This window comes from Caretta caretta, chromosome 4, assembly GCF_965140235.1.
Source record: "Caretta caretta isolate rCarCar2 chromosome 4, rCarCar1.hap1, whole genome shotgun sequence".
Taxonomy (NCBI): Eukaryota; Metazoa; Chordata; order Testudines; family Cheloniidae; genus Caretta; species Caretta caretta.
The window spans coordinates 42,359,938-42,387,785 of NC_134209.1; the positions used below are offsets into that span (position 1 = coordinate 42,359,938).

Sequence of the window (27,848 nt, forward strand, 5' to 3'; positions counted from 1 at the left end):
AAAGCTGGGAAGCCTTTGAAAACTAAGGTTAAAGCCCAAAGTTTGAGTTGTACGTTACTTATCCTTATCTAATAGTAAGATTTCTTTAAACCATTATAAAGCACTATACACCAACTTTACCCGAAAGCAGAGATTACAAGATTGTAATGATACCATTTAAGGAACCTCAGATAGACTTGCTTAAGTCACTGCATGGGGGAAGGGAGAAACATAGCTTTGCATTTTCCACAGACATGTTCTCCCTTTGTATCAGAATTGCAGCTTACTGGTGGGCATAACTAATGTGCCTGAAATAATGGCTGGCTTTGAAAGAGTGGGCTTTCCAAACTGCACTGGGGCCATTGATAACACCCATTGGTCCATAATGTGCCCTCCTCCAGGAGCAAATGAATATGTCAACCGCAAAAGGTAATACTTCATTGTTCTGCGGGCCTTGGTCAACCACAGAGACAGGTTCCTGGACACTGAGATGTACTGGTTCTGCGGACGTGCCATGGACACTGAGATGCCAGGGTTCTGTGGAGATCAGGCATTTTCCATTTTGGACAAGTGAGAACCACGTACCCCCCCCCCCACATTATTATAGGTGGCATCTCAGTGCCCCCTGTTCTATTAGGAGACCCTGTATACCCTCTTCTGCCATGGTTCATGAAACTATACCCTAGTGTTAGAGGACTTGGCAAAAGAAGGCTCAGAAGTTGCCGGATGTGGTGGAGTGTGCATTTGGCGGACTCAAGGCAAGATGAGACTAGAATCGTGGAACCATAGGGTTAGCAGGGACCACAACGGTCATCTAGTAAAACGTTTGGATGTCAGTGTTGTCAGTGCCATCCATATTATTGTGGCCTGTTGTCCACTGTACAATTTCTGCAAGACAAAATGGAGAATGTTTTTACCTGAAGTGGACTCAGAATGCTGCTGGTTTGCAAGCCTGGTACAGACAAGTAGACAATGCACCTGACACGACTGAGGTTGGATCCGGACAGGCAGGGGAAATCAGAAATGCCTTGTGTGTTCACAGGATGCTATGCATGAGAGGATGTGATTTTTAACATGCTAACGAACAGGGCACATTGCAATTTATGTGCCACTGCTTTATTGTATGTAGACATTAAGCTACTGCTATGTCGTGGATTTTGATTCTTTGGGATTTAATAAATCCTTTGGATAGAACTTTGAGACTTATTCTTCTTGCAAACAAAATAGTTTATTGAAAAATATTCATTCCAATTACATTGAAAAATCCTTGGCATCCCAGCTGCCATCAAAAAGCCAAAACAAACGCACACAAAGAGCAGAATAAGCAAACCGCCAGACAGAGGTAGCAAACTGTATAAGTTCAACCACTACAGTTGTACTGGTAGTGAAACTGAATGTCTCTTGCGTGCCTGTTCTCCTTTGCCCTGGTGGGGTATGTTGTGTGCGATGTCTGTAAATGTACTGTTCCGTGTGTGGTTCATGGCCCACCGAACCCCTGAATTGTCCAGTGGCTGTACAGGCTGCAGGAAGTGGTAGCATGGCCGGGATTCTGTGTTTGCTAGAGTTGGGACTTGCTGCCTGGTGGCTATGAGTGCAAGCAGCCTCTCACATGAGTGCTTCTGCTGCACTCTGTCCTCCTCCCTCGGTTTCTGTTCATGATCAAGGAATGATGCCACCGTTTTCTCTTCCAGCTTGGCTGTCTCCCTCCCCCTCCAACCTTCCAGTCCTCCTTCCCTTTCTGGAAGGCCAGTTGCTCATCTGCCATAGCCACAATGTCCTGCAGCATTTTGTCCCGGACACTTTTCCTTTTGCTGGTTGCGTGTCAGCTCCCCAAGACCTCTAGTTTGATGCCTAGAGGTGGAAAGACCTGCCAAGGAAATGAAAAAGTGCATTATTTTGTGTCCATGGGCAGGGCGGGGGAAGAAAGCAATCTCTTTCCCCTTTTTTACATTCTGCATTATGGCAAGACCACAGGCTGATACTTTTATCTCCTTGGTGGTGTTATTTTTATTATTATTCATTCTTTAGTCACTGGCCTGTTAAGAAGGTCTAGCCAGCTACATTGCTAGCCCAGATACATTATAATAAGAATTGCATATTAGAGTCATTTAAAAATCAACTTTAAAAAATTTCACCCACACAGCGGGGGGTGAAGCGGGTCTTCATACCAAAGGGTCTGTTATAAGTTTCTATTTTAACATTATTTCAGGCTAAGTAAGTCTTAGAAGACATACATCTGCCAGAGGTACCAGAGGGATCTATTCAGGCCAGCAGAGGAATACCATTCCTCTGTGCAAAGGAGCTTTTCCAGTGTCAGGTGACTGAACAGCATATCTATGAAAGGAATGGGCTAGTGAGCTACAGAGTTGGCTGTAATAAGTTGCCCTGCCCTGGAATCTGACCAACCATATAGTTTCTGCTGCATGAAAAGTTTTCAAGCACTTACCAGCTAGGAGTGAGTGAAAATTCAGGCAAAAATCAGTAAGATGCTGAACTAGGATGGAAATGCTTTATAGCTATGGAAAAGACCACCTGCCACTTCCACCCTGGATGATCCTGGACAGCATGCCATGAGTGGACAGGGATCCAGGCGACGAAATTCAGCCACCGCAGCCATTAGGACTGGTAATCCAGAAAGAGACCTGCACCAGTGCTGGCGGTGATGAAACTCAAAACAACATGCTGGTGTGACAGAGTTGCATACGTAGCACTGTGTGGTGAAATATGCACCCACACTTGCTGAGACTAATACCCCTTTTCTAACAATAACCGTATAGTCAGTAAAAAGTTATCACTAGCTGCTCCTTTTAATTTTTTTCCTTTCTTGACATCCATCATGGACCCCACATGGAATTGAGGGGTGGGTGGGGAAATGGCCTGACTTGTGGTCTCAGTAAAATACAATTCCCTGCATGTAATTTTTCTTTATACCAATAATTATATTGGTTATAGCCTGGAAATCTCTCCCACTTCATTTACCAGATTACAGCTCCTGCTGCATTGTCACTTCCTCTCCTGGCAGTTTCAGATCAATCCCCAAACAGTTAATGTGAATATGGGCCCAGGATGTCCCCTAATTGATCCAGTTCCATGACCTGGTGCAGACCTGATGCCAGCACCCTGCTGTGTTTGGGGTTTTGCTCCTGTGACTCTAGTGGTCTCCCTCTCTCTGCCTCCAGGATTCTAAGCATATCATCCTGACTCAGGAGACAGGACTGTAGACTCTCTATTGGGGTGCTTCCCAGCTTTTGATTGAATTCCTTGTAACAGAAGTGGCCAGGGAGTTCCCGGGCTGACCATTCCCATCCTTTGCTTTGCAGTAGATGATCTTGAGGTACATGATTTTCACTCCGCACTGGACAGTGGTCTGGTTGATCCCTGACTCTGCCAAGCTCTTGTACTGGTTTTTGTTGCTTTTGCCAGAATCTTGGGTCTTGTGGTCCTCACACCACAGGCTGACAAGAAACCTTGTATGGAGTTCTCTCTGCTTTTTGGACAAGCAAGGCTCAGCTGTGTTTGAAGTTGAGCAGTCTGCATGCAACGTAGGGTTAAATGTAGAGCAGTTGCATTTGAACTAACAGGTTGCTTTCAATGCATTGGGGGTGAGTGAGAAGTTGAGAGGTAGAAGAGCTGGAGCATACAGGCCCCAGGAATTGTGGGATAGCATTGGTGGTTTATCAATACATAAGCATTGCAACACATGCTTTAGCTATGTCCTCACTGCAAAGTGGGAAGGCTGGGACATGGGCCACAGCAAGACACTTATATCTATGCCCCTGCATGAGCCAGCAAGCCTGTGTTCTGAGGCGGTAACAAGCATATGATAGAAGGCTTTATGTGTGGATGGTAGGGAGATTGGTTTTAAGCATGTGTCAGAGCCTGTGTCTGCACTACCACGTAGACCTACCCATGGCAGGAATAAGGTCTTGTCTGCATGGGGAAATTTGCCAACATAAAAATACCAGTATAATTATACAGCTATAGTTATAGCGGTATAACTCCCTGTAGGAACATTCATATTCTAGAATAAGGAATGTCTTTTTCCACTTTAGCTTATGCTGCTCTGGAACCGGTATAAGCTAAATTGGGAAAAGGCACTTCTTATTCTGGAGTACAAGTGTCCACATGAGTTATACCGGCATAACTATCGCTGTATAATTATAGTACTATAGTTATGCTGGTAAATTTCCCTGTATAGACAAGTTCTTAGACCCCAAAATGTAGTATACAAGTGTCTGTTTTCAGCTCTACTGGATCTCTATTCTCGTTTAAAAAGCCTGCCTTTGTATTTGATCTGTCCTCATAAACTGTGTCAGTGATTAACTGACAGTCACAAAAGAGATTCGAAATTTTGTTCCCATTCCCAGCAGAACTCTAATACAGTGGATGTTGCCTGTAAGCCATTTCATTTCCTGAGGTGTCTGTGAAGGGCTTTGAATTATAACAGTGAGCTGTGAAACCAGATATCTTGCTTATGGAAGGAAAAACAATATAATGGTTTAAAACCAAAGAAGTCCATTTTCACTGAGGGCAGGTCAGAATTCTCTTGGGAAAGTATTGAAGAGATAAGTCAGTTGTTCACTGGAACTGTCATTCTGAAGGTTGAAATAAAGGGTGGGGTGGAGAACAGTCATCGTAAAAGAATGAAATAAAGGATCTCTTCCTTGCTTGTGAGAAGACTTGAGTTGCTGTGAAAGTTTAGTCCATCTGTGGAAGTATAGTACTCTCATAAACCTAAAGCTTTCTAACTGATCTGGAAATATAGTGCAAGTTATAACGCCTAATATTTTTAAGGCTCAAAAAAGCAACCAATGAAATAAATTGACCTATGAGAACTTTCATACCAAAGAAGTGAAACCTTTTAGAAATAGGTTTTGTGATTTCTGTTTAACCTTTCAGGCTGCTGCTCAGTTCATTGAGAAGACCTTAAAGAACCTAACAGTGAACACAGACCCAGTAGCAGTGGTACACAGCACCGACCTTGTGGTTGAGGCCATTGTGGAGAACCTGCAAGTGAAAAATGATCTCTTCAAGAGACTGGACAAGTTTGCTCCAGAGTATGTATGATTAAACAGAATGAACAGGAATCCATCACCACTTGTCTCTTACGTTGTTTTGAAATTTATAGCTAATATCTTTTTCTTTAAATGACAGTTTTATGTCATTTTCTTAGCTTCTACACTGAAGCAAGAAGGTTTTCTTAGGCTCCCTTTGCTTCCAGACTATCATGTGATATGGAGTATTTGACATGCCAATTGCTGATTTTCTGAACACATGGCAAGTGTAGTTACCCAGTTTATTTTCATGTTATGCCTCATTCAAGAGATTTCATGGTATGCATAGACAGAAAATGAGTTCATTGCAAATTCCTTCTGTTCCATGGATTTGTAGTATACTTTTGCATGTCATGTTAAGGATCTCTTTGTTTGTTTAATTGTTCCAACAATATGTTTTTCAGGTCAAAGAGAAACGTTAGGCCTGAGCTTTTCTTTTTCTGTAGCAGTGGTTTTAGGGTTTTGTTTTTATAACTTTTTAATATTGGCAGTTGTTTAGCATGGCAGCCAGCAAACCAAAAGATGTAATTGTCCAACTTATTTCTGTGTAATATTTTACACATATTCCATCTTTCACCCAAATATTCTTCACAAATTATATGCATACAGCACGAGTGCAATGCAGAATTCTTTCCCTCCCCACATTAAAATAGGAATTGACTTCTAAAGGGAACAAAGGGAGAGCAATTCTCCAGTCTCAGCTTGTGAGCAAAGATTAAAAAAATATAGAGAAGCCAGTGAACCAATTAGAATGAATTATTTAACTAAACCCTTCTCCTGCTCCCCTCCTTCCCCCCCTTTCCCCCAGCTGCTCACACCAAAGAGGTTTAATCTTTATTGGTGTTATAGAAATGGAGATCTGACAGGCCCTGTCCTAAAATGGAAAATATTATCAATTACTTTGTCAGGCTGATAAATAATCAATCAAGGTGGCTGAAGAGGCGAGAATCATGATTCCAAACTCATTTTGTCATGTGCTTTTCAAAAATGGCTGCAGAAGTTCTGATCAGTAAAGGATTAGCAAATGTCAGAGTTGCATTTAGGCAGCTTGTATCCTCTGAGATAAACATCACTCGCATACAGTGGCTGGGGTGGGTACCAGCACCCATACAAATACTGTTGGTACTACTGAGTTGTAATCCTGCATTAAAGTGGTTGAACTAGAACTATCTGTGCAAGACCTAACCCAAATATACCCACAGAACGATAATTTAAAGTTCTCCTGACACAGGTATTGGTAGAATTATTATACAGATAATACGAAGAGCATACAATACGTGAGTTCTAGTCTGTGGTATTTAAATCAAGTAGGGCTCAGGGACAAGATCTGAGATTTCCCTGCATCTAGTGAAGATGACTTCCTCCTTCCTCTCTTGCTAGGTACAGCAAACCATCCAGGGTGGGGTGACATTTTATTGTGTGGCTCACAAAGTTACATGTGAATACAGTCCAGATTCCACCAACTGGCAAGTATGGGAGGGCAAGAAATTCCCCAGGGAGGAGAATTCCATACAGAATCCCTCCCCCTTTAAAGAGCTCTATTCCTTTCCTGCTCCTCTGCAAATTATTCAGTTCAGGCTATGGAGAAGTGTTTGTCTACCTGGATAAGTACCCAGGATCAAATAATTTTGTTTGTATTATAAAGATAGCATAACAGTTGAAATGAAGGTATAGAGTGTGCTTCAGCCTAAAGTGCAGTATATCTGATTTCCTTTCACTGGTATCACTTGTTCGAAAAAATTCAGGAAATGCACTAAGTGGTTGAGGCACTCTGTAAAAATAAAAAAAATTAAATTAATATGTTAGCACAGTATTTACCAACTGCTCTCATTCTTTGCACCAGCAGTAGTGGCTGCATATTATATGTTTAAACATTATGTAGCATTGGATGCCTGGCTCTCTCTACTGAGATTTAAGGTAGTGATCTACGACTTCTCACGTGGAGAAAATGAATGGTAAGATGGAAGCAGACCTATCTCTGATGGGTCACTAAATAGATATCTGTAAATGCTAGTAGTTGTGGGTTGTTACTTTTTCTAACAACTACTGCATTTTCCCTACTGTGTATTTTGATTGATATTAGGCTTTTATTTTCATTATTGGTGGTGGGGAAGGTGCGTGAAGGAAAGAAAGAAGATCCTCCTGCCCCCACGCTTTCTTCAAATCGGCACAGAAATCAAAGGATGGTGGCAGAAGGGAATTATGTTACTTCTAAGTGTCTTTTCTCCACTGGCTCAATAAAGTGATAGGATTGTAGCCAAAAGGAATTCTAATATATTCCCTACCCTAGAATGAAGGATTTTGCTTTTATTTTTATGTCTCCATCTTCCTGTGCCTTCCCCATAGCTTGGAATAATTTTGGATCCCTGTGCCCTGTATGTGCACATGCCTATAATTCTCATACCCACAAAAGAGCTGCTAGTGGAAAGGAGACAGGTTCCTAAGTTGCTTCCTTTTTTCTCCCTTCGTTAACCAGCCACAAGCCTAATTGGCTTAAGAGCTGGTGAGATGGATTTAAGAGCTAATGAGGTGTTGGGTTAGTTGACTTTTCTCCCTTTCTTCTTGCAGATCATATATGTTGCTATATGTCAGGTGGAAGGTTGGGTCTTTCCTTGTAACTCAAACCACTGACAGTGGCAAAGCTGGGCAGGGTCAGAGCCGAGACTCCTGCTCAGCAAATGTGGTGGCAGCTCCTTGTGGAGCCACTCTGAGCGGTTGCAGTGTTGGAGGGTGAGCCAGGTGTCTACTACTGCTTTTCCCTCAGAACTCCAGCATGCTCGTAATTAGCCAAAGCACTGAGCAGCGCTGCATGGAGCTATCAGCCCATTCTCCCTTAAGAGAAGAATCCAAGAACTGTGGGAGCTATTGAAAACATACCTAATCCCTGTGACAGTGCAGCAACCTTTAAAACCCTGACTGATCCAGTCACAGTTTTTCTCTGTGGCAAGGGGCGGTACAGACCTTTCCTCCCCAAAATATCTGTAGCTTGCTTAGGTTGAAGTGAAGACCAAGAATTGTATAGGTAGGTTTGAGCGGGAACCGTAAACTAATTTCACATAAGTAAGCTCAAGTAGCATTTCAGCTTATTGTTAAGAAAACTGTTTGAGTTGACTTAAAATAAGTTATTTATTGTACTTTGCTGCCCTTACCTCCATTTAGTATGCAGAAGCAGGTATACATCTGTATCCCACATAGTAAACTTAGTTAACTTTATAGCTGTGATTGCTACAAGAAATATAACCCTTGTGCAGAACACATAATGAGCCCCAGCCTACTTCCTTTCTCTCTCCCCCCCGTTCACCCCCCATCTTAAATAAATAAGAGATGGAAAAAAACCCAAATCCCTCTGTGTGGAGAGCATAGTTTTCTACATAAGTTCTCCGAGGAGTTTGGACACAAGAAACATTGTGTCAGGTGAATTGTTTTCTACTGTTGAAGGCTTAGGGTTCACAGGAGGGGAGCCTGCTGCTATGAATCTTCTCAGGAACTTGTAGAGGTAAATTAGCTTATAGCTCAGCCAAGTTAGTGAGCTTTAAGCAGATTTGCTTCTACAATCATAAGTCTTTAAGATGCTCAAATAAGGTGGGGCTGCCTCTATCTCTCTGTGATGATGCTAAGCTTCATTAAGCTACCTGGCAGCCCCACGCAATTCACTACTTTGTGGAGCTGCTGAACTCTGTTGGGGGTGGGAGGATGGGACATTCAGGCTTGCCAACTCTCTGTTTGTACAGCTTAATACTTTTGCAGGGGAATGAAAGCTGCATGGGGCAAACAGGTAGTCCGTGGGACTTTAGCATCCCCAGAGAGCACTGGGGAATTGGGGTAGGTATTGTCCCTGCTGACTGCTTGAAATTTTATGCTTGTAGATACAAATTGACTTAAACTAAGCCAGTTAAGTGCTTTAACAGTACAGAAGTTTTGTACAAGCACAACTCAAAGCACTAAATCTGCACTCAGCAGCTGAAGGGGCTCTGGCTGCAGCTGTCACACAGGGTTTCTATTTCAGCTTAGATGAATCATGCCATTGATTCCATTGATTTATATGCATAGTCCTCTGCATTCTTATGGCACCTTCCATTTGAGGATTTGCTGGCACTTTACAGACTTTAATGAATTTACCCTCATAGCAGCATTGTGTGACAGGGAAACAGAGAAGTGTAATTACTTTCTGGGGTTTTGCCTAACTGTGTTTGCAGGTTATCTTGTTTTCAGTATTACATTTGAGAATCCTCCTACTATTTGGAAATGGTTATGATGCCTCCTCTTCATACATAATCAATGACCCTGGTAATGTCTCTCAGTTTCGTTTTCAGAATAGTGATATGGGTGGGTTCCCCTCCTTATGCACCACATGTTCTACTGTCATTGAATCAGTTCCTGTCCTGCTCTAAATAGGCTAGTGCAGGATTGTCATGTCACTTCCTGCGTCCATTATTATGTGTGCATTTAATTTATGTTGCTTCTACTTTAGACAGGTGCATCAGTCGTCATATAGTGAGAGTTCTTCATTATTTCTTTTTCTGTGAACCCCCCTGCCTTTTCTCTCTGCCTCCCTAACTGTACACTGCCAATTTCTGTGCAGTGGGCATTGCATATCATCATTTCTGTTGATTCAGGATTTATCTTTCTGTTAGGGCAGCAACCCCAGCCAGGAGCTGGCTGATGTGTCTGGCTTGTGGTTTGTATTCTGATATTGTGTTACAAAACTGGCCAGAAGGAGGCATTCTTTCATCCACAACTTCAGCATTTTTAAAGAAGGAGCTGGACAGTCTGGATAACTTCATGGAAGGCGACGTTTCTTTTCTCTTGTCTTTTGAGTTTTGAGATTCTGTGTGATTCTTCCTGGGCCCCACTAGGTGGCACTGCAGGCAAGGACACCTGATTCCAAAAAGATTTCATTAAGGGTTTGTCAATATTTCCATTTACTAAATGCTATTTTCAAAGGTTGTTAAGCATTGCTCTAAGCTGGAACTTTTACTATCTAAATTTGGTTTAAACCAGTTTATTAGTTTAAGTAGATAATGTGGGCAAGGTGCACTCGGACACAATGTAGCTTTAATGAGGATTTTTTTCTAATTGTATCTATAGAACAATGCAAAGCTTTACTTTAACAGTAAGGTTCTGATTTTTACCCACAGAAGTGGGCATTTCAGAGATTAGAAGCTTAACTAAAAAATTCTGACCCTGCAACCATTAGTTTGTGAGAAGGAGTCTTGTCTGTTAGGTTTGCTTCTGGGTTTGTTTATTTATGAGAGACTTCTGTATGGAAATTCATTGGAAGCAATGGTGAACATTCTGAGTAAGGGTGGGTCGTGAATTGTTGTCCTTCATATTCTTTGACCTTCAGAAATCTTAACTACTGATATCAGAATTGTGGGGGCAAAACATTCTTTCAGTGCCCTGCCCAAGAATAATCTGGGGGTTTGTCTACACAGTGCATTAGTCTGCCTAGAGAGGTGTAAATGCTAATGTGCACTAGCATGTTGCATACTAGCTGGCCTATGCGGACCCTGCAGGCACTCACTAAAAGTTCCCTAGTGCACATTAATGTAAGGAGTGCAACATGCTAGTGCACACTAGAATTTACATCCCACTAGTGTGGACTAGTGCACTGTGTGGACAAGCCCTAAGGCTTGTTTTGTGGTGCTGTTGCCAGGGAGAAATGATTAAAGGATAGCTGCTGGGGAGATGTGTAGGTAAGACTTTTTAGAGACATTTATGTGATTGTCAGACTCAGAAATTCAGATATTTTACATAAAGTAAAAATGCAGTGGCTTTCACAGTCTCTTTTTACATAACAAGTGTTTTTCTAACCCCTCAAGATCTATGATGCTCTCCTGACTCAAAGAAGAAACAGTTTCTCGATCTAACAGGTGTTATGAGGTTTAATAATTGAAAAGTGCTCTGAAATCTCATTAACAGAAGGTACTATATGAATTATTTAAATTTAAGAACTGGTTTATGCCAATGGATGGATTTCTTTTCCCTGCCATTATAAATCTAAAAAAAACACCCCACCAACCAGATATCTGGATATGGTCCTGTTTACTGAATGACTGTGCTGTATGCAGCAATTCTTGTCTCTTCGTGGCATCTGTTTTCCTGCTCTACTTCTTCCTTTTGCAATATGTCTGCTGTCTAGATCTCTCAGTGTATACTGTAAAAAGATTATTGGCAAAAATTTTCAAAAGCTAGACTCTTAGATCCATATTTAGATTTCTAAGAATAGGATTTTCAAAATCATGTAAATGACTTAGCAGCACAAATCCCATAGGCTCTTTTGAGCCAATGAAGAATTTTCCTGAAATAAGAGATTTGTGATGGGGACTACAAAACTTTTCTACTTTTCATAGAAAAAACTCTTTTCTTGATCCAGTGAGGAGACCTATATATTCTTCTTGGAGTTACAAATTCATACAACTTTCAGAGACAAGCTTAACTATTGGTCATTGTGGTGCTATTTTTAGTTGCATGCTATGGAAAGACCAGTGAAGGGTAGTGTCAGCTATGTATGATGGGGTATTTTTAAGAACAGTTGGCCTACAATAGGCTAGCTGAAAAAAAAAAAGACACTCATGATTAGCCACTGAATGCCCATTGAAATCTGTTGATCTTTAGAGCACAGACCTTCTTGTTGACAAAGATAGCTGTCATTTTTACACAATCCTCACTTCCTTTCCCCACAGAAACACAATATTTGCGAGCAACACTTCGTCTTTGCAAATAACAGACATAGCCAACTCCACCACTAGGCAGGACCGCTTTGGTGGCCTCCATTTCTTTAACCCAGTGCCTATGATGAAGCTTGTGGAGGTAAGTGTCTGATAGTATTCTGATAATAAATATTATAGCATGGCAATATACTTGTACTTCACTGAGAGTTCATTAACGTAATAGGATGTATCCCAGTGTGTAGCCCTCATGACCAGGAGGAGCTACCTTTAGAGATAAGAAGATGAAATGACCTCCATTCCAAGAGAGGGTGATGGACTGAACAGTCCAACAGGACTTTTTCATCTCTGGTTGATCCATCTCCATGCCCAATCAGCTTCTGGCTTCTCTGCTGAGACTGCCAACAAGAGCATCAGGTTTGATGATGATTTCAGTCACATGGACAACTGTCTGATAAGAACTTTTTGTGTTTTAAGTCATCAGGCAATGGGCAGAGGAATTTGGGTTCCTATGAGCCCAGGCTGGATATGAACTGATGTTAAAAGAGGTGAAAGACCCCACGTCCTGTTGCCAGTCCCCTGAGTCATTAGCTCCTTTATTGTGAATGTTTCAGAACATCCGAATCTAATCCTTAGCATCTTTGAAACAATATGTATTTTTATGCTTCTGATACGTTTCAGGTGAAGTGTGTGGAGATTTTGAAATAATTTGTTTTTAATACCAGGTTTGGATCTTTATTTCTCAGTTGTATTAAGGTACGAAAAATACAATTATTTTAAAGCTACTTGACCATTCATCTAAAGGCACATGTGCCTGGTGTCTGTCGTTTTAATAGATCATAAAATATGTATTCATCTTGCTACTTAGAGTAGAATAATAAATGCATCCCCTGTGGAAGTGTACAGGAGCACATGAAGTCCGTCCCATCATAACAACATTACTATACTCCTTACCCAATTTATCCCCCTCACCAAAAAATAATGACCAACATAACAATTTTTTTTAACATCTGATGCCTATGCAGTGGGAGTAGGGGTGAGCCAGAACCCCAGATCTGAAGCACTTACCATAATTCCCTCAGACTTGGGGGGCGGGGTTGAATTTCACAGCTGGATCTATCTTTGAAATAGGTCAAACCAAAAACTGCAGAGACAAACACATAGGAACTTTTGGGTATGTCTGAAAGTGAACTTTGGGCCCATCTCTGCTACGAAGCAAGATTTCTTCCTCCCCATGCCCTAAAGTGCTGTGCTTCTTTCTCTCTCCCCCGCCCCTCCGACCTCCAATATATGAATAATTCTAGAGTTTCCTCAGTAACAAACATTCACCTATGTTGTGCCTTCTGTTATAACTTCCTAGTTTTTTAGGCTTATTTTTTTGTAATAATTTTCTGGATGAAATCTTCCATGTGTTATCTCAGTCCTAAAATAAATGATATTTCAGGAAAGTTTGAACAAAATCTGTCCATCTGTTGTGTTCTGAAAATGCCAATTGATACACATTTTCGGCTGTAAAAAATACTTGAGTCTCTCTCTCTAGATGCATTAATCATATGGCAGATCTTTGCAAGCTGAAATTTTCCACCTCAGTAGTGAATACTGGGGACTGATCTTCAGGCCAACTTACAAAGTGGTATTTACAGGACTGTGAAATAGCAGAGATGTATCATCACTGGAGCTGGTCAAAACTCAGGATCAATGACCATGAGAAAATATTTTCCCACGGAAAAGAAATTCTAAACAAATTTCATTTTGGAAAACTCAAGATGTTTCTGTTCAACTTTTCCCAAAATGAAACTGAGCAGCCAGCAGCTCCTGGCTCCAAGGGACTCTGAGGGCTGCCTGGGGAGTCCCCTGCTATGGAGTAGGGAATCTTAAAAGTCCTGAGAGCCCTGGTTCGAGCCGAGGCGGTCATACTCCTGGCTCCACAGCAGGGAGTCTGGAAGCCCTGGGGTCTGTGACTGAGGCAATCTGTATGGCACAGTTGCCCCAGAGCTGCAGGCTCTGGAAGCCCAGGCTTCCTAGCAGTTCCCCAAGGGAGCTGATAGAACACCAGGCATGTAGCCGGCAAGTTTCCATCAGGACTCTTGGAGTGCACTGGCAGAAGTTTGTCAAACTGAAATGGTTCCACAAATATTTTGGTTTGAGGAATTGGCATTTTCCGACGAAAAAAAGTTTTGTTTTAAAATTCCCAATCAGCTATAATTGTCACTAGCCTGATCCGGCAAAGGCTTTTGGCGTTGGGACTTTATGTGGGCATAAATATCTGCCTGGGATCTCTTTGTAGGGTTGAAACCAATGTTAAAAATTGAAAGAGACATACTAGTTTTTCCTTTTGTCTAGAGGCTCTTTCAATTTCAGGCTGTCCTGCAGCATCATAATGTTTGGATTGGCAAACGCTGCAGACCTGTGTTCCCTAGGTAGAATAGATGATTCAGATGGAAATAAAGAAAAACCGTAGAAATGTGTGTTTTATTATTACAATAATGAGCTTTTGTTTAGAGTCATTCTATAGTAATACAGTCATCAGACCTCTCTAACAGGAGGTTACCATATTACATAGTGAGCATCTTTACACTACCCATGGCACGTCATCTCCAGTGATTTTACTGAATTGAGTGAAAACTCTCTGATTACACATTTAACAAACCAGGCATGGCTACAAATGTTAACATTCATAAAAATTGGACGGGTATGTTGGGGTTTTTTGCAGGTGGAACGTTCTCTCTCTGAATATTGAATAAGTGGTAACCAATATGTAGAAACATTTCAGTTACCCAAGGTCTCATGAAGCTTATTTTTGTGAAACCTCAATTTGGTGCCTAATTCCAGTTGACATTATACATTTATGTAAAGAAATACAAGTTCAGATTCCTATAATAATATTAACTCATTCATATTGCATATATAGAATATATTAGATTAATAGTTTTGCTATTAAATGGTTGACCTAGATCTTGTCAACCCATAGTTTTGCACTGATTTAATTAAACTAGTTTACTTAAATGTGCAAACCCCAGTGTGAACACTTCGATTAACAGCGGCTTATTTCAGTTTAGCTTAAGTATGTTGCCAACTTAAGTTGAACTGGAATAAGCTTTTTTTAAATTGAAATAAAAATATCCACATGGCCTTTTGAACTGGCTTAACTAAATCTGTTTAAAATCACACTTTAATCATAAACTCTGTGATTCTAAGGTCAGAAGGGGCCATTATGATCATCTAGTCAGACTACCTGCACAACGCAGGCCACAGAATCTCACCCACCTACTCCTGTAACAAACCCCTAACCTATGTCTGAGCTATTGAAGTCCTCAAATCATGGTTTAAAGACTTCAAGGTGCAGGGAATCCTCCAGTAAGTGATCCTTTATATCAATCCTGGGCATCTTTGTTTATAGTGTGACAAAGTTCCTCCTCTATCTTAGTGGGTCTTGCGCTTATTGGCAGATTTGCTTGCCTTGGAGCTTCACGGCAGCCCTCAGTTTGACCGTTTTCGTGAACCCACAGTCCAGGTCAACTCCTCCTGTGTCTGACCAGGAGTTGGGAGGTTTGGGGGGAACCCGGGCCCGCCCTCTTCTCCGGGTTCCAGCCTGTGGAATGCAGCTGTCTAGAGTGCCTCCTGGAACAGCTGTGTGACAGCTACAACTCCCTGGGCTACTTCCCCATGGCCTCCTGCCAACACCTTCTTTATCCTCACCATCGGACCTTCCTCCTGATGTCGATAATGCTTGTACTCCTCAGTCCTCCAACAGTATGCATTCTCAACTCCTAGTGCCTCTTGCTCCCAGTTCCTTACGCGCGCACCACAAACTGAAGTGAGCTCCTTTTTAAACCCAAGTGCCCTGATTAGCCTGCCTTAATTGATTCTTGCAGCTTCTTGATTGGCTGCAGATGTTCTAATCAGCCTGTCTGTCTTAATTGTCTCCAGAAGGTTCCTGATTGATCTGGAACCTTCCCTGTTACCTTACTCAGCGAAAAGGGACGTACTTAACCTGGGCTAATATATCTGCCTTCTATTACTCTCCTGTTGGGGAACAGCGGAAACTGAACCAATCAGAACAAATGAACTCAAAGTGCACTTGTTAGCTCCACATTTTATTTCGTGCACTAGGGACAGGATGAAGAACATATTGGAAAGCTTTCACAGGAACCGATCCTGTGCATTGCTGAGATATTGTAATGGCAACGAGACTCAGCACTTCACAAAATAGGGACCATTTTTTTTCACAGAGCTACTTCATTCCAATCCAAAAGTCACTATGGGGAAACCGAGGCAGGAGGTGGCGAAGTAATTTGCTCAGGGCCCAACGTCTCCTGTGTTCCAGTCCAGTACTCTGTTATTGTTGGCTATGTAAATCATCCAATCAGAGATGAGCAACAAGACCACATGACTCCAAACTCACCAACACAGCATGAATGGCAAATATTTGCAGTTTGTGAACCACCTGCAAACCAAGTATTATTGACCCAATAAATGTGTGAGTAATTTTGCCAAATTAAAAAAAAAAAAATTACTCTCCTGTAGCCGTCTGCCCGGACCCTGTCACAATAGACAGGTCTTAATGTACAATGGGTCTGATCCTGTTTTTCCAAAAGTGTCATGGGATCTTTCATGTCTGTTTAGAGAAAATGAACCTGTGTGTCTTTTAAGGCTGAAAGGCCCTATATGATGACTGAATGGCACTCAGTTTCTTTGTTTCAGAATGACAAAGGGCTGAGGTCAGAACAGGTGAAATCCACTTGCATTGCATTACCTAAAAGTGGAGGTCTGGAAGAAAGCAAACATCTCTGACGAGGAAAGAGATTCAGAACAGAATTGCAGGATGAGCGATACTTTTGATTATACATCTGGAGAGAACGTACCCATGCCACTGCAGCAGGCTTCAGTATCAATTTAAAATGTTCTAGTGTATTTAAATTTTATATAGATTTTTCAGTGGGACATGATTTTGACCTTGTGACACTTAAGCACTTGCTTTAGAGATCAACGGTTTGAACTCTGGACGTGCCAGTGCCAAATGGCTAACTAAAACTACACTGGTTTCAGAGTAGCAGCCGTATTAGTCTGTATTCGCAAAAAGAAAAGGAGGACTTGTGGCACCTTAGAGACTAACCAATTTATTTGAACATAAGCTTTCGTGAGCTACAGCTCACTTCATCGGATGCATCACGAAAGCTTATGCTCAAATAAATTGGTTAGTCTGTAAGGTGCCGCTAGTACTCCTTTTCTTAAAACTACACTGTTAAGATGCTGTGATGCTGGGGTCAAATCCGTCACAAATTTCTTTGAAGATTGTCTAAAGGGCACTTATTTAGTCCATGCAGAAATTCTCACTGAATCTAACGGGACAGCTTTCACAGACACATATTCTCTTACCTGGCTGGTTCTTATTTGCATGCTCAGGGTTTAATTGATTGCCATATGTGGGGTTGGGAAGGAATTTCCCCCCAGGTCAAATTGGCAGTGACCATGTAGGGGTTTCACCTTCCTCTGCAGCATGTGTGTGGGAGTCACTTGCCAGGATTATCTGGATATATCTCACTTAATCATTTCCCTGCCATTGCAGGGGTCTCTGGCTTTGGTGCCCCTCAGTCCCTCCTGTTCTCTGTCTGTGGCGTACAATAGTCTAGTCTCCTATGGACCATAATACTGGACCATAATACTAATCTAATTTTGGTAGTTGGAATTAGTATGTGGGTGCTGGGTGGTGTTGGTGGCCTGTGATGTACAGGAGGTTAGACTAGATGATCTGGTGATCTCTTCTGGCCTTAAACTCTATGACTCCTTTTCAGAAAAGAAGAAGAGAGTTTTTAGAGATTTTTCCTTTGACAATTTGAGAGACTAGTATTTAGCATTCAAAATTCCTAGAAGTAAAATAAATTTGAGCTTCCTTGAAACTGGTGTACAGTCTTGTGTGAATGTCTTCCAGATGCTTAGATCTAACTTCAAAAGAAGCACACTACCATTTTACTGCTGAGAAACAAATCCTGCTGCTTTTATTCCACGCTCACTGTTTTTGTGTTGATATCAGTAGTCATTCTGGTGCTTAGGAGACCAAATTCCACTGAAAATCTTGTGATGATAAAGTCTATCTGTCACTGCTTATGTAGCATAGTTGATTCTGCGTGGATGCATAGAAAGTCCAAGTTAACTAACAAATGTTATTTCCAGAGCTGCATTGGCATCATTTCTCGTTCTGGGGCACTAATAAATAAGTAAACAGATACCTTGTTAAATTCAAACTCTGTTAAACTCTTTAGAAAAATCCAAGTTTGCCAAAGGGTAAGGATAAAATTGCTAAGAAAATAACTTGGGTCCTTCCTACTCTTAAGCTTATAAGAGGCCTTTACACAGTTTGAAAAGTAGAAATTAAAAACTGTTTTCTTTAGACTTCATGTGTTGATATAATACAGTGTCTGTGTCTGTCCACCTGTTTATATTGGCCAAGGAAGCCATGTTACGCCCTTTCTATCAAGAACTGTGTGTAAACATGGTTCTCTAGAATGTCGCCAATGTGTTTCCCTGGGCATTAGGGACCTTATGGCTTTTGAAGTTTTTATACTATCCACACAGGAGCCTTTACAGTAGAATTCTAAAAAGATGAACGCCATTGCTTTGAACCTGGTGCATGTTTTAAATGTCTTACAGTAACAATTTCAGAATGTGGAGGGTACTTTGGAGTGCTTTAAAATAGGTTTCACTGTTTTATTGTTACATGTATATTAATTTTGGTTAGTGTGACTGTTCTTTGTTATATAGGTATTTTGTGGAATATTCAGAGAACATCCTGAATCATGGTTTAATTTTTGGCACAGTTATCGGGGTGGGGAGAGAAAAGGCTTCTGGTTGCTTATTAACGCATGTTGGTTCCCTGCTAGGTCATCAAGACACCAATGACCAGCCAAAAGACTTTTGGGTCGCTCATGGAATTCACCAAAGCATTGGGAAAGAATCCAATATCTTGCAAGGCAAGTAGGTCTAGATTGTGAGGAGAGACGTGCAATGCTCAGGGGACTTCAGGTCTGCTCATTTTAAAAAAAAACCAATTCATTTTAATGTGGTGTGTAATTGCATGAACACAATGAAAATTTTCTACTCTGCTTCTGGCACAGATTATCCATTCCCATGCAAATCCCTTCAGGAGGAACAACTTGCTTGCTAAAAGTCCTGGAAAGAAAGAGAGATCCCAATCTGCCATATCATTGTGTGAATTGAGTGGGTCTGGCTGTTGCGTGGAAAGAGCAAGGGATAGTTCTGGCAAACCTAGTGGGGGTCAGGGATCGCAGTTAACTGCTCCAGTCCATTCAGACCCTAACTACAGTGGAGAATCTTGATCCCCTTGCCCTCCAAACACCTGAGGCATCACAGCCAGTTCATGTGCTGTGTTGCTTTTGGATCCTCCACTATGGGTAGTCTATGCACATTATTCTCTCTCAGTGTGGGTCAGAGCAGTATTAATCTTCACTGCTTTTTGCTCATTCGCCTTATAGAGGGCTTCTGGGGACTGGAGTTGTGGGGAGGGGGAGGCAGCGCGATGGCTCCTCCCCTTTCATGGAAGCATCTGGCCCATAGAAAGGAGGAATTATTGTCAAGGAGTTGTTGGCATCCTGGGTTCTGTTTTCAGCTGTACCACCACATTGTTTTGTGGTCTTTGGCAGGTTTTTTTAAATCTCTGTACTTCAGTTTCCCAAATTGTAAAGTGTAGATAACTCTTTCCCTTCTCATCAGTTACTGTTTGTAAAGTAGTTTGACTTCCATGAGCAAAAAGCACGATGGAAGTGAGACCTTGGACAAGTTCCTTCGCCATTCTGTGTGTTAATTTTCCCCTTTGTAAAATGGGGATTATAATGTTGCCTAACATTGTGAAGCACTTGGAATATATACTTGCTGTATAAGAGCGTGAGGTGTGGTACTTTGTACTATTATTTATTATTATCCTAACATGGGATAGTATATTAAATAATACTGGTGTTTACAGTACTCTTTCATATGTTCTATTTCTCATTTCCCTTTACATTTTTGATTACTATAGAAGCTTACATTAAAACAAGATCTTGGTTGTTTGGGAGTCAAGCTGCCCCTGCTGCATAATTCTCAACCCAGTTCATCACTTTCTGTTTGCAAAATTGACATTGGTTGCTGTTGAAGTGATTATGATGTCACAGAAGTTTGATTTACAATGATGAATAAACAGCAGGAGTAGAAAAGCTCTTAAACCATGAATGTGTTTGTTAATAAATTCACACACGAAAGGGAAGAACTCCTCTCCCTAGATTAGATCACCAAAAAAACCCAGTATCAGCAGAATTTTTCTGACTAGCTCGTATTTTCCAAGTAGCTTTCTAAGAGGCAACATTGAGTCTTTTAAGACCAGTTAATAATTAAGAATGGGGATGAGGCCCTTTTATGTTCCCCAGCCATATCTGATCACATAATAGCTCTTAGTTATGAGATTAATTTCTGTTAAACAAAAGTAGTGAACAGGTAAATCAGGCAAAAGACCGGTAGTCCAGAGTGAACTGAAACTTGGTGAGCTAATAAGCAGCTTCCTTGTTGAACTTGTAATACAGCATTTGGCTATAGTATCGGTATAGAGGGTTTATTTAGAAACTCTGTGCGTTTTTTTTTTACAGGATACCCCAGGATTTGTTGTAAATCGTCTCCTGGTGCCATACCTGCTAGAAGCAGTCCGGCTTTATGAGAGAGGTATTTACCAGTGGTATTTACTTTGTGAGATGTTGACATTACTCTGCTAAATATTAATCTCTTCAGATAAGTGTTGGGATTGTTATAAATGTTTGATCTTTTAGGAATCAGTCAGATGATAAAAAGTTGTGATCATGTCAAACGTCAGCCTATAGATGTAATTAAAAGAATTTCTCATCTGAATTTTGAGATGCTGAGCAATCCCTGGATGCTGAATCAGTATTTATAAATTGCTTATTTGAATTTTCCAATGGTTGGGAAATGGTTTAGAGATGATGGGGAGAGTTGGCTTGGTTAGAACACCTGTTCTTGGGTTAAAACGGGTGAAGTTTTTGAACGTGTTTTAGAATCTTAAAACATATTTACACATGAAAACTAATCCAGGATAAGGTAGGATATGGATTTAAAGTGGATTAACTATTCCAGATTAACTCCATGTGTGGACGCTCTTATTTCTGGAATAAGAGAGTCAGCATCTGAAGTTAGTCTGGAATAGCATTCTGGAATAACTCCTCTTCTAGACAAGCCCTAATACCCATTTTCAAACGTGTCTTGGGCACATAGGAACCTCGGGCTTTCTGCCCTTGAAAGTTATATCTGCATAGCTACAGTGGTCAAGGATTTGAAAAAAACAACCCCCTGACCGACATAGCTGTGCCAACAAAATTCTCAGTGTAGGTGTAGCTGCTGTTCCCACACCAACAGAAAAACTCCGGTCTCTGTAGGCTGCGTGTATACTAGGGTGTTATGCTGACTGACATACGCTCGATAGGGTAGACAGAACCTCAGTCCCATTGCCTCCCAGTAACCTCCTGCTCCTCTCCCACTAGCTCTAGTTGCTTTGGGGACTCCTGCTTTAGTGGTAGTCTCTTTTGCATTAGGATTTGGAAGGGAAGGAATCCTGACTCCCATAACCAAACCCAGCTAATCTTAAAACCTAAACCATTTAAAAAAACAAACAAACAAGCTAGTAATGTGAGTGGATAAAGGGCAAGTTACAGACGCCATGTCTACACTAAAAAATTAAGTTGACCTAACTTACACTGGCATATAGCGTCCGCAGTAATTACATTGTGCCTATCTACACTTTTCTCCTTGTATCAGCAGCGTGCATCCTCACCAGAAGCACTTGTATCAATTGCACTGTCAATCTGGGGCATTGTGGGACAGTTCCTGAAGGCCAGTAACAGTCAATGTAAACAATGCAGTGTCTACACTGGCACTGCGTTGACCTAAGTACATCGAACTTGACTTTATGTTACTCATGGAGATGGAGTTAAGTCAGTGTAGCGGAGCAGTTACGTCAGCAGGAGCAAAATTTAAGTGTAGACACTTCCATAGTTAGGTCGACATAAGCCGCCTTGCGTCGACCTAACCTCGGTAGTGTAGACCAGACCTTAATGCAATTGTTCTTATTTCAGGCACTCTGTTCGTCACTGCATGCTATTAACAATGTCTTTCCAAAGTTTTGTTTTCGAAAGCAGCATTTTCTTACAGATGAAAGCATTCCATTACCAGCATTCCAGCTAGTACGTTTTAAATATTAAAAAATCTCCTTTATAGCTTATGGAAGTGATGGTTTGATCTCCAAGAGAAATTTAAACTTGTGCTACTTGTTTATCCATCAACAAATGTATCTAATTACATCACGAAGGGAGAATAGAGCAAATTACAGTGACTTGAAAGGCAAAGGAGCGGGGGTGGAGAGGGACAGCTTTTCTCTTAGTAAAATATCACAATTTGGAATACATTATGTGGGTGTTCTAATGTGTTAAGGAGATGGCTTTGTTAAATGATAGATGTAATTTTATGCACTTAGGGAGACGATAGATTTTTAAATTTATAGAAAAAATTCTCAAGGATTTTATAATAAAATCAACTCCCCTTTGCCTAAGCAAAAACATTATTTTGATTTCAGCTTTGTTCTGGTTGGTCTTTTTTGTTGAAGAATACAAGGATTCTACACTTGTTTAAAATTTTATTAATGAACTTTAATTATTTAATGAATAAATTTAGGGGGTTGATTGAAGTTGCGTTAAAGCCTGAAGACCTGACGTTCACATTGATTGATATTCTCTGTTGGAATGTGTTAAACTTGTATCATATCTGTTCCTCTTGTGTTGATCCTCATGGTAGTGACTTGAATCAGGTTAGAAAAAGAGTGTTACTCTACTAACCTTGGCAGGGAATCTAGGATATTTCTTGACAATAATAATCATTGAAACTTTAATTTTGTGGGGTCAATCATTGAAGTCCTGGGCATGCAAAGTATTCAGGCACAATAAACATTTGAGTCTGTGGGTAAAGATTTCAGGATTTCAGCTTTTGCATGGGCTTTATTCCTCTAATGAAACATTGCAAGTAATTATTTAAATTGGTGCCTTATTATGAGGATTAATATAGGAAAGTTCATATTGCGCTCTTTTTATTGAAAAACCAAGAAACCCCAGTAAAGTAGTCTGGCTTACATGGAATTCCTGTATTTAGGTAGCTCTGACTATGAATTGGGGGACAGCTTTTTTTGTGCTGTGGTCCTTCTAAGTGTATTCTGTCTTTATTGTTTCCAGGGGGCAGGGAGTTCTCCTGCAACTAGTTAATGTCGGTAGGTGGTCAGGCATCTAAGGCTTTGTCTACACTGGACTTTCGTCAGCAAAACCTTTGTTGTTCAGGGGTGTGAAAAAATCACACACACCCCACCCCGAACGACAAAAGTTTTGCTGACGAAAAGCACCCATGTGAACAGTGCTTTGTTGGCAGGAGAGTTCTCCTGCCAACAAAGCTACCGCCACTTGTTGGGGTGGAAGTTTTTTGTCAGCAGGAGAGCTCTCTCATGCTGACAAACAGCAGCACAGCTGTCGCTAAAAGGTGCGTAGTGTAGACATAGCCTAAGTGGTAAAGTGTCTACTGAAGCTAAGAAAGTGAACCAAATATTTTGCTGTTGTAAGTAGGTATAATTCCATCAACTTCAATGGATGAGTTGCATCCATTCTGCTGTGATGAATTAGGCCCAATAGTTTAAATCACATTGAAATTAAGTGTCATTAAGAATTATTTTCCATTAGTGAAACAGGCTAATTCTTACCATCTTTCAAAAGTAAAATGCAGATCCCAAACATTTCAACAAGATTTTTTTTTAAAAGGGCACAAGAGAACATATCAGCCACAGAAAGGGAAATGAGTCTTATCAGCTGCTTTAGAAGTGGATCAGCAGTTGAAGATGTCCTGCTTAAATAAAAGGCAGTTTGAAAACTTCTTGCTCATGTTCCACAATTCAGAGTATTCTCGTTGATTTATGAAAAAGAATGAAGCCCAGGGGCTTGAATCCTACAAGCTGCTGCGCACTCTCCTTTCTCATCAACCTTAGTGGAAGTTGACTTGACACTTCACAGAATTGGGCCCTTTGAGACTTGTGTAACTCGATCACTTCAGGCTTGAACCAAAGTCCCTGGAAGTCAATCAAAAGATACACAAAGTTCCTTGGAGTCAAAGGGAAAGTCCCTTTAATGGCTAGCCTGTCTCTGACCTCTTTCTCTGAATCTAATCTCTATATGGCTGAGTTTTATTCTACGTTCCTTTCCTTTTTTTTTTTAAAACCACATGAAATTATTTTTCAGATTCACATTATAAATTAAATGTCTCAAGTCTTGGTGTTTGGGATTTTATTAACGACATTTTTGTATATTTTGTATTTTTTGCAAGTCTGAAATGTATAGATTTACACCAGAGCAAGATATTTTTATGAAAACTTAAAAATAATCAAGCACAAAATTTCTTCAGAGTGACTTGTTTGCAAGGTTTCAAACAACTTTAACTTTAGTTAAAATGGCTTTCTCTTCTTCTCTTGTTAGTGTGCCCTGGATCAGGGGTCTTTTGTATCATTATCCTCACATACAGCACAAAAGCCTCTACTGAAATAGGCAATACAATAAGGACGAAGTCCGGAAAATGGGAATTAGGCCCACAAACATACTGTGGGAGAGGCCCAGCTTTGTACTCTTCTTTCTAGCACTTCCTGTCTGCTCCTGCTTTGCTGGCTGGGCCCACGTTTAGTAGCAGTTGAGTCCCCAGGGATCTATCGGTTTATTGGCTTCTGGACTTTTCTCACAACTTTGATCTATGGGTCCATGTATTTGTCCTTAAACTGTCCTTGAAAGTATTGCAGTGAGGATACTTAGCGCTATTCTGGATACTCCTTAATGTTTACTGTTTTATATTTCTGCTGATAACCATGCCAAACACAACGCTTATTTCCATAACACATTTACTATGTGCTGGCTCAGTTTTAGGGGACCTGCAAAGATTACTGTAAAGAGCTGTGCCAGCATGAAATAACACTGTGTTAATTATTTAAAAATAATGGCAAATGGATACAGAATCTTCTCTGTTCATCAGACTGTCAATATTTTCTCTAGGAGATGCATCAAAGGAAGATATTGATGTTGCCATGAAGCTGGGGGCTGGCTATCCCATGGGTCCATTTGAACTGCTGGACTATGTTGGGTTGGATACCAGTAAATATATTATAGATGGTACTGTATACACATTTTCTTTCTTTCTTAGATAAATTGTAACTGGAGGTGTCAACTTAAGTCTGACTTTCCTCAGTTTAAATTCAGTGTAAGTGACTTTGCCTATTAATGAATGATCAGTCAGCATCAATAATAACATGCCATCGTTTTCAAAGGCATGTGTTTACAACATGGGGGAGGTTCATCCCAAGTGACTATGGTTGTTCTGAGGGTCCCTTTGTGTGTGTCTGCACTAGAAAAATTAGTCCCCTTGTTGCAGCACTGGTGTTCGGCTGCTAATGCAGCCATGGCTCAGGCTTTGAGCAGTTTGCTAACATAGACCACTGCTGGAATATAGGTGCTTTCCAAACCGAGACCAGGCCACAGTGTGTTGTGGGGGTGAGAGAAGCATGAAATGAGGCTAAACTGTTGAACTCTTCCTCTTCAAGAGTGTGAGGAGAGATGTTGTGCTCCAAAGAACACCCATAAACTCACTCTGTAAAATCCCTTCCAAACTTCTCTGGCTTTAATTTGTAAAACTGACTTACATTTCCTTAGAGAATGGTGCATGTGTATACATGAAGCGAAATAAGAAACCCTTTTGCCTACACCATTTTTGTTTTGGTTGGAGGAGCCCTACTAAGTGATTTACAACAGTTATTTTGGAGAGAGAAACCCACCTCTTTAAAATAAATGTGGTTTCTGCAACTCTAATCAAACAATTAGGAAAATGGATTGCATACTGTATAAAAACAAGTTGGCTGCTTTTGAGTGCCAGAATGACTGGAGAGTGTGGCAGTGCATAGCAGCATAAGAGGGGAAAGCTATAAAGATTGAGCAAAAATATGTAATAGGAATCACAGCATGATAAGGACGTGCACATTCTAAATGCAGGCTTGTGTTTACTGGAGGTAATTATGAGAGGTAACTTGGAAGTTTGCCATAGAGTTAAGCAAGTTGGGAGAAGGGGAGCTCCATCCTTGTGGAACAGTGTAAAGATTGTGTGGAAAGTAACTGGGAAACAGTAGGAAGAGCGGTCAGAGTCCTCAGTTTACAGACACTTTTCTTGATACTATGAGGGAAAAAGTGATCATTGGGAATCATCTTAAACTAGTCTCTTTGTCAAGACGATCTCCTGTGAGTGAGCTGGGAGTATAAGTCTTCAGATTGTGGGTAGTAGAGGCTTAAACAAGAAGCATAAATATGTACATACCACTTCTAATGAATTTCTCATATAAATATTATATAGCCTTCCTTCTGTAATAAATGTGTGAGAGAGTTCCCAGTCATGTGTTTGTCATTATTGTTGCTCATACTCTACCTCTGGTGTTAAAATGTTTATTGCTGAGCACTATACTTAAGTGCTAACATCCTGAAAGCCTTTTTCAAACAAGAGCTCAATCCTCAAAACATCTCTGTGCGTGTAGGGAAGTAGTAGTATCCCCAGTTTACTGATGGGAAAACCAGGAATGGTTATTTGGCTGATTTAGACTGTGTTTTCAACAGAAAGGTATCAATGTGGGTTAATAATCCCAGTGAAACTGGAGAAGCTAATGAAAATGGGTGAGGAAAGGGAGAAGAGGAATGAATTGGAAGTGACAGATATTTAGGAATGTATTCCCTCCAGTCCATTTTCCTACATGTTTTACAAACCATATTTCCCTACAGAGCTAATAGGGAAGTCATTTATATGTGTTAAAAGTTGAATGTCTCATCATTTGTAAGTGAACAACAAAATATGAAGTGCTAAAGGTCTTGGCTTTTCAATAGCTATAAGATGTCAAACCCCAAAGAAGATGGTCTTGCAGAAGCACCTCAGAGATGTGATGAATGTTTGAGCTGATTAGCCAAATGGGATCTGGAAAAACTAAAACTGAAAGCCAAACTAATTGGGACTTTTTATCACCTCAGACTGAGTTTGATTCCAGCCTATTATCCCTAACATAATGCCTCCCCTTGCTGCTTTGCTGTGCTCAATAACAAGGGCCCATAGTAATTGTGTTCCTGTAGAATTATTCTGGCAAATGTATTTTGAGGGGTCAGGTATAAGTGCTGTCCTTGCAGAGGTTACCATAGTGACACCTTTCATGACAGCTGCTCCTCAGCATGCAGTGGGTCTCAAGGTGAAGGGCCCCCTCTCACCACAGTTGATAAATGGTTGGACACTGATTTAATGACTGGCCCTGCTTTCCTGGTCAGAAATAGGAGGCTGAGGCGCAATTGATGACAAATTGTCTGACTGTAATTGTTTAAACGGCTCAGATGTATTCAGCTGGTGTTCTAAAAAGGTCTGCTTGAAACAAAATCTCACTTTCAGAAAATTCTCTTCAGTAAATCGCTTGGCTTTCTATTAGTCAGTACTTCTGAGCAGTGTTACATTTTCTGACTGTTGCACAGATTAAAATCCTTCTTTCACCCTTGCTCTTCCAGTATTTTTATTACTACAGAATACCCCAGCTGCTGGGACACTGGGGATAACCTCCTTCAATAATATGTAGCATATACTTAGGGTGTAATCCATTAAGGTACATAGGTGTCTAAGTTCTGTTTTTAGACCCCACTGCAATGCCGAAAACTTCCATTCAGGTGCCACCTAACCCTATAGGTACCTAAGCTCAATCAGCACCTAAGCTTCTGCATCTGGAAGTGCACACTGCAGCCTCTCTCTAGGGACTTGGGCAATCTCCCACTGAGCAATTCACATCTCAGGGAAGATGGCCATTTAAATCACATGCGGGGACTTGATCCAGTAGGCATGTTCAGTGGTGTGCTCCACCTCCTAGGTCGGCCCCCTCAGGTGAGTTCACACAAAACAGCTGGAGGGAGGGAGGGGAAGAGGAGGATAACCTCTCACTATCTTTAGTCTAGTGGTTAGGGAACTCCCCCAGGATGTGGGAGCCCTGCAGTTCAAGACCTGCCCCCCTCTG

General features: G+C 41.0%; 1 protein-coding gene across 1 annotated transcript in view; it reads left to right on the forward strand.

Annotated features, from left to right (window-relative positions):
• Positions 1-27,848, forward strand: part of HADH (hydroxyacyl-CoA dehydrogenase) — a 34,973-nt gene that overhangs the window by 6,366 nt on the left and 759 nt on the right. The window contains exons 3-7 of the mRNA XM_048846687.2: positions 4,879-5,036; positions 11,720-11,846; positions 18,586-18,675; positions 20,341-20,413; positions 24,826-24,942. Coding sequence (XP_048702644.1) covers positions 4,879-5,036; positions 11,720-11,846; positions 18,586-18,675; positions 20,341-20,413; positions 24,826-24,942 — 565 coding nt within the window. The remainder of the gene's footprint in view (positions 1-4,878; positions 5,037-11,719; positions 11,847-18,585; positions 18,676-20,340; positions 20,414-24,825; positions 24,943-27,848) is intronic.